At 36.9% G+C, this 11,672-nt stretch overlaps 1 protein-coding gene across 1 annotated transcript; it reads left to right on the forward strand.

Moving 5' to 3' along the window:
- The first annotated feature begins 10,413 nt into the window (after positions 1–10,413).
- On the forward strand, positions 10,414–11,368 carry Tgif2lx (TGFB induced factor homeobox 2 like X-linked). Its single transcript, XM_046427812.1, is given in 2 exon segments — positions 10,414–10,575; positions 10,628–11,368. Coding segments are annotated over 2 exon segments (903 nt in total).
- Positions 11,369–11,672: the final 304 nt, after the last annotated feature.

Below are 11,672 nucleotides of genomic sequence, written 5' to 3' on the forward strand. Positions count from 1 at the left end.
TTCTGCTGACAAATGAAATCTATGTAAGCTATGGCAGTCCTCACTGATTTCTGTCTGAGTTCTTGTCTCATGGGTCCAAATAATAAAATCCACAGATGGTGTCAGAGGACCAAAATGAAAGCAATAAAATTTGTTTTGAATGTGAGAAGAAAAGATGGAACTCTCCATAATGTGAGGGGATAACCGGTGGAATGCTTTTCCACTTGAGTCTGGGGAATTATGGCTTCTGGATAAAGGCATGATCATAGTTCATGCTGAACAAACATTAATTAAAAAGCTTTGGAACTACTTGTTGGAATCTGCTGTACAGGTTTGGGGAGGGTACTAAGGCTATTGGCTTGGCCCATGACTTTCTAGTTGGCTGTCACTTTTAGTCCTTAAGTCTGAATTCTTTTTTATAGGTTATATTTGAGTTCACACTCATTTCAATTTTATTACAGCCCTGGGACACAACAGTGGACTAGATTGCTTAACCTCACATTATGACCCATTAACCTCATTGTCTAACTTTTAACTAGCTTAGTTTTTTAGAACTTTTTTTTTTAGATATTGATGGATATTTATTTATTTATTTATTTATTTATTTATTTATTTATTTATTTATGGTGCTGAGAATCAAACCCAGTGCCTCACACATGCTAGGCAAGCACTCTACCACTGAGTCACAACCCCAGGCCCTTAACTAGCCTATCTTATGTGGGTGAAGAGAGAAAGCTGCCAGTCACAAAGAACATGGCAATGGGTTTCAGTTCTATTAAATTAAAATCTGGGAACAAAATAATCTTCCCTTTTAAGTTCTGACAGAATGCCCCATTTGGCTAGGTGACACTTCAGGGTACAGTCTTGACTGCGGCCTACAGATCTCAAATACAATGAACTCCCTGAGTCCCAATGTACACAGTATTGCATGTATTGATTCTGTTGATTTCTGCAAAGAAAGGTCCATAACAGTCTGTATGGTCAATGTGATCTTCATTGGACAGAGCGCCATGGAGATAGATATTTTTTTAAGAGTCTGGGTAAAATTGTAAGTGGGGAATGCACTTAAAGTTGATTATCACAATAATAATAAGAGAGACTGATCAAACAACAATATTCTGTGCTCCAAACCTTTGAATGCAAAGCGGAAAAAAATATTAAGTCAAAATTTTTGGTATATGTCAGACAATCCCGATCCCTCTCCTGGGATAAAATGTTTTGTCTAAATTAAATGTACAGATAATATTATCACCCACCTTAATTGACAAGTGACTCCCCAGAAAAGGAAACAGAGCATGCTCTGCTGGAGGTTTATGAAAAGCAAGTAAGGCCATTTGGGCCACAGGACCCTGAGAAAGGTGAATAGGATTATCATAACCAAGATTTTGTTTAAAGAGGAAACAACTTGACCCAGGGGGATAAAATAACCCCTTAATAGAGATACATTAATAAGAATTCATTCTCTTCTGGACACATGTTTAAAACATGAATTGAGTCAGGTTTGCCAGGTAACCTACAATATACTTATTCTGCCTGTTAAAAAAAAGAAAGAAAACAACAACAACAACAACAAAACACCTCACCCTGATGAAACAGATGACTTAAAATGTTAACTAGGCTTGATTTTTTTATGAATAATCTAAACACATGTGACTAGAGATATGTATACATCTGAAACTATGTTTATCTGTGCCTTCTCTAAGTTTTCTGTAAAATTTATAGAATAAAAGTTCAGGACTGGTGTTGTAGCTCAGTGGTAGAGCACTTGCCTAGTATGTATGAGACACTGGGTTCAATCCTCAGCACCACATAAAAATAAACAAATAAAATAAAGGTATTAAATCCATATACAACTAAAAAATTTTTTTTTAAAGTTCATATAGGTTTAACCAGTAAGTGCTCTCTTTTATACATTGCATCTGGCATAAAATGTCCATACCTCCATTTGAAAAACTGTCTTATATCTCTCTAAGTCTATTTCTGATCATTGACACTGTTTATATAATGCATAAGAGATTTAAGGCTATCCTTGATTTTTTCTAGAACTTCTAAATTTTGCGAACTTATAATTATCTTTGAATTCTGATTTTTACTATAAAAGTTAAACCTAGTTAATATAAAGACATCTGTGTAATTGTGACACTAACTATTCCTGGCTTCTTTGCATATTAGATATATTCATGTTTTTCTAGTATTTAAAATACAAAGCTTAGGAGAATACTTAACCAAGTTGATGTTCTCCAAATTTTAGTTGTCTGTAATAGTAATCTCTTTTAGACATATTATATTGTTGAGAGCCACAACCGAAGGGGCCCCAGCAAACTTCCAGCTGCCGGCTGATGATTGGCTCACAGCGGCCCCAGCAACATCTAGCTGATTGGCTCCTCTGCGGTGATGCTCATTGGGCTGTTTCCCTGCCCTTTCAGACCACGGAGCTGCTCATTGGGGGACTTTTTTGGCTCCGCCCACGTGACCCAGCCAATCGGCCTCAAGAGCAGGAGGATTGTGGGAGGTGGAGAGAAGCTTGTGTGGGAGAGAGAGGCTTGTGGAAAGCCGGTGGTGGCAGTTGAGGCTCTGAGGGTTTTTCCTGAGAGGCTGTTTTGTTTGGCGTGTGTGGTTCTAAAAATAAAGTTAGTTTCTTTTGACAAGTGGCTCCTGATTGTGCCCAGCCAGACTGCGGCATTATATAAAAATAACAAATTTAATTGGGGATTTATTTATCACATTTAATGTTCTGTAACTTGATACAGGTAACATGTTATCACTAAGATATATATCTTAGGATACTAGAGAACAGGAGGAAGCCAACCAGAGCACATTCTGCAAACAGGAGAATCGTTGGAAAGAGAAATGTCCCTAATATTTTCAAGAGAAGCCACCCATAGTCAGCAAAACTCTGGACCAATCCTGGCAGATGGCAGTACTGGTAGAAGAAGCTGAAGAAGGCAAGTGTCTTTTCACATGTTCCCCAGAGTGACACCCTGAAGAATCTCAGCTGACTCTTAAAAGAAGATAGGAACAGGTTAATTTTGACCAACTTGGTCTTAAATACCTGATAGAATAGTATGACCAAAGCACACTAATACATGAACACTTAAAGAATATTTTTTTTAATGTAATGTAAGACGTACATGTATTAGCCCTATAAAAAGTAAGTAAAGCTGGAAGCTGTAAAGAAAGGGATATTATGTGGTTACACCTAATATTTAACTATCATAAAGGACTCTGGAGTCCCAAGCTTGTCCTGCATTTTAGAATCTGGCTGAAATACTGTCTGTTGTATTAATTATTTACAAAAAGAGTAATGCTTTGCTGTCTTGTTTATTTGTGTCCTGCAGGATCCTTGCCTAATATATGCCTTGTCCAGTCACATTTCAAATGCCAGCATAGACCTCTGGACCATTCTGATGCTGAATACCCTTAATTGTCCATGCCTCACCTGAAAGAGAACAAGGACTTTGGGTCACTTCTTCCCTGTCAACTTTACCCTCTCCCAGCAGGAACAGCTTGGAGGTGTCCTCACCCATTTGTCAATAGAAATGGAATGTAGAAATTGACAGTGGGTATATGAAACAGTGGTCCCTTGATCTTTTGAACATAGCCTTAGCTGCTTATTTTAAATGAGACTTGTTTTTCTTTTCCTCTACTCCCTGTCCACCTCCCTAACCGGGGCACATGGAATAGGATTACCATACCCTAGACCTAGTTATCTGTATTTGAGCACACACCAACACAGGAAGCAAGTAATCCACACTTGAGGGATGGCCCAGATCTAAGGAATAGCTATCTTCCCAATTAACAATGCATCACTATCCCCCTTTAGGGCAAACTAGAATGAAGCCTTTGAAGAGCTTCTTTAAAAGACCTCTGTTCTCCCTTATGAGCAGAATCCTGGCCTCTGGAATAGGAGTTCATGTTCTTCTTTTTTTGCTCTCAATGCAATAAACCTTTTCCTTTTGCTCAAAACCATGTCATCATTATTAGATTGGCATCGGGGACAAGGACCATGCTTTTGGTAATGGTAATAACCAAATTACAAACTTTACCTGGATTTCACATTTTTATTTGTGATATCTAGTAATAAGAGGGATATATGGCATGATAAAACTAGTTCCAAAGATTCAAAGCAGACAAAAATGGCAAAAATGTCTGGATATTTGGGTGGGGTGAGTTTCTAGGAATCTGAATTTACCCCCAATGACAGGAATAGAAGCTTATAAAAAGTTAGCTTTTTTTCTAGATAACTCTTGATCAATGCTGTGAAATGAACAATTTTACTCCATATGGGCATTTCCTTTATGCCCTTTGGAATTTGTCGGGCAGCCAAGTGTGAGAGGCCCCTCTTTGCCTTAAATGTTAAGGGTAAAATATTTTGAAGTTATTTAGCCTTACTGCACAGACCTCTTCCAGTCACCAATTAAAGTGTTAAGAGATATAGATGTTTCGTGGTTTTGGACTCCACTGTTTTCTTTATGTTCTCTCTCTCTCTCTCTCTCTCTCTGTCTCTCTGTCTCTCTCTCTTTCATAGGCTGTGAATGAAACCCAGGACCTTTTACATGCTGGATAAGCATTTTATCACTGAACTACTTCCAAGCCCCTTTTAGTACTTTGTTCTTGATGCATATTTGTGAAACTAATGCTGAATTATATTTTTTTTTCTTGGCTTCTGTTAATATGGTTAAATATTTCTCGAAAATATCAATATAAAAAATAAATATAAAAAATATAAGGTGAGTGTTGCCCTCATTATACAAGATAATGTGTTTCCTTTTCTTTTTCATATATATATATATATATATATATATATATATATATATATATATATATATATATATATAGTGGGCATTTAACCCAGGGCTTTGTACATGCTAGTGTAAGAGGACAGATAGATTAGGATGGTGGAAACATGAGGTTAAAAGGAAATTCTGTGGGATGAACCCGCTGTGCTGACCCCCCATCTGCTTGCTTTGCCCAAAAGCAATCTTCCTGAAGCCCTCCCTGGCCTGAGTGGACAGGATATGTCACATTCCTCAGCAAACTGAAGCAGGGGGTGAAGCACAGGCAGTCAGTGTAGGCAATGAATGATGGGGGTCTAGAAAGGATGAAGACAAGTCATCAAAGAGGGGACCATGGGTTGTTAACCTCTGTGATTGTGCTCCTGGGTGCTTTATGTTGCTAATGATTATCCTCCACATTTATATAAAAGAAGAAGCCCCTCCCTCCAGCTCTTGGCTCCCAGGCTCCAAGGCTCCAAGGCTCTAATTCTCTTGGGAGCAGTCTGTCTCTATCATTTTCTTAAATAAAACTTGCTTTCTATGCTTGCCTTGGCGTTTCTCAGGTGTTTGAGCTTCAACACTAGGGAACAAAGACCCATTCCTGATTGACAAGATTGGTATCAGCAGGCAAGTGCTCTGTAACTGAGCACTGAAATCCTAGCCTAAGGAATTAAATTACTGATATTTTTCTACACCCATAATCACACACAAATAGGGCATGGGCACAATGCATACATTTTGTGCATGTACGTACTTTGACTTTCTTTTTTCAAAAATTGATAAAAAATTGCATGCTGTTTTTGAATTGCTTTTTGACATCCTCCACACATTACATTTGACTACATGTCTATGCCATTGAACTTAATTACTAGATTCTTTTCAGCAGTACAAGAATTATTTTATTTTATCAAACCCATAATCTGTTTTAATTTAATAATAATAAACTATGTGAAGACAATTTTGTATATTATGTATTTATAATTTTATCAAATATTTTCCACATAATCAACTCCATAAACATTCCTTGTTTGAACAGTATACTTTATTTTTCTTTGACTCATTCTTAAATAACAGCTCTAAAAGGATATACTATTTTATAATGCCACCAAAAATGCATTGAGCAGTTGGGGTTGTGACTCAGTGGTAAAACGCTTGCCTCACACACTTGTGAGGCACTGCATTCAATTATCCACTATGTAAAAATATATAAATTAAATAAGGATTTTTTTTAAAAAGTGCATTGATATACGTATTTTAACAGACTCTCAAAAATATTGTTTTTTAGAATCTATTTAGTATTAACCAATAAGCTATGAGAAAAGCATACCCAGGTTCCTTTTATATGCATGTCATTGATTATTTATAAAAAGTAATTAAATTTTTAGGTCAGTCATTTGTATTTTTTTTATAAATTGTCCAGAATTTTTGCTCACTTTTCTATTAGTACAATCTAGATCTTTATTGATTTGTAGGGGATAGGACAATAATAAATATATTTATGTATTACATGTCATATATATTACCAATAATATATTTTAATCATTTGCCTTTTTTTAGAATGGTTATAAAGGTTTTTGTCTGTTTCAACGTTGCTTTTATACAGAGATTTCTAACATCTATATAGCTACATTATACAGTTTTTAATCTTATAATGATTTTTATGCAATTATTTTTGTGTGAATCATAAGAACCATATTTACACAAACACATATATAATTTCATGGGAATTCATAATAGTATTACATAGGAGATAAAATTCCTAATACTTTCATACTTATTGTAAAAACAAAAGGATTCCTTCTTTTTAAAATGTCTATTCACTTTACCTTACTTATCATTTTTTATATAAACATAACACTCCCATCTTCATCCTTCCTAAGTATATTAAATGAATTTGTCAGTATTCTTTATGCTTTCTAACACTACCACATTTTCACTAAAGTGAAATTAACGATAGTTTCCTTTATATTCCTACAATTTTCTGCAAATTGTAAGTGAACCAAAGTAAACTTTCCAGGTTTATGGTGTTTTCCGCAATATTCTTTATTTTCAGGGGTGAAGAAGCATTCTTCATCAATGAAATTGAAAAGATTAACTATCATTCACAGTCCCATAAAGTCCATGAGGTTGTTCTTGTATTCTGTTTCATTAACCAGTTTATGCATATATGTTTGTGATATTTATGATGTCATTTTAATGACTTGCTACTTACAAATATAATATCTAGTAAGAGAAATGTTTTTACTTCAGTTTGCTCTTTCAAAAATGCCAAATTATATCACATATTTATTCCTCCAACTAAAGTTTAGAAACATTTTTTAAAATTTCAACAAGGCAGAAGATAAAAGTAGGTTCAGAGTAGAAGTATTTTATAGGTAAAATATTCAAATATATTTGTAAAGAGTGGGGGCACAATGGCACGTGCCTGTAATCCTAGGTGATCAGGAGGCTGAGACAGGAGGATTGCAAGTTCAAAGCCAACCTCAGCAATTTAGTAATGCCGCAGTCTGTCTGGGAACAATTCAGGAGCCACTTATCAAAAGAAACAGACTTTATTTTTAGAACCACACATGCCAAACAAAACAGCTCCTCAGGAAAAACCCTCAGAACCCAACTGCTACCACCGGCTTCCCACAAGCCTCTCAACCTCCCCCACTCCTCCTGCTCTTGAGGCCGATTGGCTGGGTCGCATGGGCGGAGCCAAAAAAAGTCCCCCAATGAGCAGCTCGGTAGTCTGAAAGAGTGGGGAAACAGCCCAATGAGCATCACCGCAGAGGAGCCAATCAGCTAGAAGTTGCTGGGGCTGCTGTGAGCCAATCATCAGCTGGCAGTCTGAAAGGGCAGTGAAACAGCTCAATGAGCATCACCGCAGAGGAGCCAATCAGCTAGAAGTTGCTGGGGCCACTGTGGCTCTCAACAAGTAAGACCTTGATTCAAAATTTAAAAATTAAAAAAAGAGCTTGGGAAGTGGCTCAGTGGTTAAGCGCCCCTGTGTTCAATCCCAGTACCAAAATAATAATAACAACAACAATAAAAATATAAAAATAAAGATAATTAAATTAAAACAGTGATATTTCCTTTTCCTATTCAAGAAGAAAATAAATGCTAACATCTATTAATTTCTGTCTGTCTCTCTCTCTCTCTCTCTTTTTTTTTTTTTGTACCAAGGATTAAACCCAGGGGCGCTCAAACACTGAGCCACATTCCCAGCTCTTTTTATTTTTTATTTTGAGACTGGGCCTCCCTATGTTGCTGAGTCTGGCCTTGAGCTTGCAATCCATCTGCCTCTGCCTCCCAAGCCTCTCTGTATTACAGGCATGTGCTACCACACCCAGCTTTCATTTTATCATCTTTAATAGAAGTCTATATATGTCTTTCAATAGGACTAGAAAGTAATAACTAGTTTTAGACCTAAGTTTTCTTATCTTTATTCTTACTTACGATTATGTACTACATAATGTTTACAATGTATTTTCTAAATAAGTTTGATGGTATATGTTATTGTTTCATCTTTTATTTGTTAACTGGCCACCTCACTTAAATGTTATTATTTCTAGCAGTTTCTGAACTGATTTTTCAATATTTTCTATGTGGCAAATCATGCCATCAACCAATAATATTGTCTCCTTTTTATATATAATGCATTTACTTTTTATTGATTCTATTGGTTCAAACTTCTAAGTAATATTATAGTAGTGAAATGAAACATGTTTGCCTTGCTCATGAAACTGAAAGAACATTTTCTTTACTATTAAGTACAAAGCTATGTATGAGAGAGCTTAAGTCTTTGTGCAACCTGTTATGTGGAGAAAACATCTTTCTATGCTTGATTTCATATGACATGTTTATCAGAAATTCATTTTGGGCTAGGGATGTGGCTCAAGCGGTAGCACGATCGCCTGGCATGCGTGCAGCCCAGGTTCGATCCTCAGCACCACATGCAAACAAAGATGTTGTGTCTGCCAAAAACTAAAAGATAAATATTAAAATTCTCTCTCCCTCTCTCTCTCTCTCTCTCTCTCTCTCTCTCTCTCTCTCTCTAAAAAAAAGAAATTCATTGTGTATCATTAACTTCCATCAAGATAAAACATTTTTAGCAATTAATCTGAAAACTGTGTGTGTATATTCTCTCTCTCTCTATATATATATATATATATATATTTTTTTTTTTCTGATCTTATATTTGCTTTCTTGGATTGAAATCCACTTGTTCACATGTTTTATTTTTCTTGAGTCACCTTTAATATTCTTTTTTAGTTGTAGATTGACACTATACCTTTATTTTATTTATATATTTATTTCTATGAGGTGCTAAGTATCAAACCCAGTGCCTTACAAGTGCTCTACCACTGAGTTATAACCCTAGCCCCAATCAAGATTTTATTGAGTAATAATTTATGATTTTATAAGTGAATCTGACACATTTTTTGGCCCTACTTCATGAGATTTTAACACCAGGTCATGCAAGATTTATTTAAAAATTGGAAAACATTTCCTTAACATTAATGCTATGACAAATTTTAAGTTCAAAGGAGATCATTTGCTTCTTAAATTGAACAAAGTCAGTAAGAAACTATAAGATCTATAAGTCTGGTTGGGAAATAATTATCTTGTATTTCATCCTTGTTTGTTGGTTTATTTCAAGTTTCATATACATTACACATACCACCAGTCCTTCCAATACTGAAGTTTATTGCTGGATCCTACATGTTTCTTCAATTTGTTTCAATATGTACAATAGCTGGTAATAATTATCTAGATAATTTAAATTTGAAGGAAAAAAATGTGCCCTCCTTGACAACTTTTATTTTCAAATGTAATAGAGCTCAGTAACCACACCACTAATTTTGGCTTATTTCAAGTCACAATTTACATATTAGCTTCATCTAACATGGGGGGGGGGTGAGTTCCATGTACTTGAAATATCAAGAAAATATTTGTCTTGGTGCAATGGTAGAGGCACATAATCTCAGCAACTGGGTAGGCTGAAGTGGTAGGCTGAAGTAGGAAGATTGCAAGTTTGAGGCCAGTCTGGGCAACTAACTTAGATTCTGCCTCAAAAATTTGATATCTAGGCGCAGTGGCACACATGTAATCCCAGCAGTAGGGAGATGAGGCCTGAGGTTTACAAATTCAAAGCCAGCCTCAGGAACTTAGGGATCCTGTCTCAAACTAAAAAATAAAAGGAGCTGTGGATGTGGCTCAGTGGTTGAGCGCCCCTGGGTTCAATCCCTAGTACCAAAAGGAAAAAAAGCTCTGGGGATGTAGTCACTGAAGATTCTCTGTGGGGGTTAAATTTAAATCAATTCAATCTGTAATGTCTGCAATTAGTTATTTCTAAAAACCTATAGTGCTCCACGTTTCTAACAACAAAAACAATTTCTCTTGGTTACTTAATTTCTGTTGGCTATCATGACCCAAAAGCCACAATGATGTCATGACAAAGTCACAGATTTCAAGGTCATAGAGAAGAAAAATCACTATAGTAGGGTGCAAAAGTGTAGTTAAAATTATTCTTAAGATTGTCTTTGAACATGGAAAGTAAAATCAAAATGAAAGAAAACAATGGACTTAACTAGAAAAACAGATTTCTTCAGAGAACAAAAATTGGAGGAGAGAAATACAACTCCAAAGAGCTCCCAACTCCTCGGGTGAAAACATGCGCATTGGAAACTATGGAAAAAAACCGAACAGTGGCACAAGGGTGAACCAGGAAATGGAGGGGAGGGGCAGTGCACGTAATGCGTTTAGGGGATGTGACGTCACAGAGCCTGTAGATTGTGCGGTTAGCAACTCCGTTCATCTCGCTGGGAAGCAACGGGTGAGACTTCCCTTTAGAAAACTGTTCATGCCTTTTCTTATGGATCTGCCAGACCTACATTAATCCTACCTCAGACTTTCCAGAGATTGTGAACACAGTCCTCAAGAACATGGAGGCCGCCGAGGATAGCCCATCGGAAATCCAAGGCCAGGTCCAAGAAACCTCAATCACATCGAAACCTAACAGTAGTACAGACAAGGTTCTAACCTCAACAGAGAGCAAGAGGCAACGGAAAGGGTACCTGCCATCAGAGTCCGTGAAGATTCTCCGCGACTGGCTCGATGAGCACCGGTTTAAGGCCTATCCTTCAGAGGCAGAGAAACGAATGCTGTCAGAGCAAACTAATTTATCATTTCTTCAGATTTCAAACTGGTTCATAAATGCCCGCAGACGCGTTCTCCCGGAAATGCTTCAACAGGATGTAAACGACCCTAACCACCTTAAAGACAAGGCCGTCGATGAAGCCCAACAGCAGAGCACTGATCATTTTGTGCAGGTCAAGTCAGGGGCCAAACTTCCAGACAAGGTACAATGCTTGCCTGAGTCCCTGCTGCCAGTAGGCCAGGAGTCAGAAGAGAGGCTTACAGATCCGGAGTTTGTCCCAAGGCAGAAGCTAATCCTAAATGCCCAGCCAAAGAAAAAGGTCAAGATTTCCACTAGTGAGTCCTTTTCTTCTGAATCTGTGTGGCCAGAGGAGTAGGAGGATTTCAGCAGCTTCCGCTTGCTGGTAGATGCAGCTGTACAAAAGGCAGCTGAAATGGAGCTGCAGAAGAAGCAGGAGCTGGATCCATGATCGCCGCCTGCCAAAAAAACACGAACAACAACAAAAAATAACCCCAGGTAGTCTCTTGTCTACTGTGGTAGGTTCATTTATGCTCATCCCAACTAACTCAAATGTTTTTCTTTTATAGTGACATGTTTTCTTCCAGAACTTTTACGAAAGCCGTTGTTAGATATTGTAACTGAATTTTGCAGATATTTCAGTATTTTTACATGGAAGACACTAGCCATCATGATTTACATTTCAGCAAAGTTCTGTCTTCATCTTCCTGCTGGATTTATACTCTTCAGACAATCAGACTAATAACATCTGAGAT

The sequence above is a fragment of the Marmota monax genome, unplaced genomic scaffold (genome assembly GCF_021218885.2).
Source record: "Marmota monax isolate L192 unplaced genomic scaffold, Marmota_monax_Labrador192_F-V1.1 WCK01_AAM20220418_F8-fsc00067, whole genome shotgun sequence".
Taxonomy (NCBI): domain Eukaryota; kingdom Metazoa; phylum Chordata; class Mammalia; order Rodentia; family Sciuridae; genus Marmota; species Marmota monax.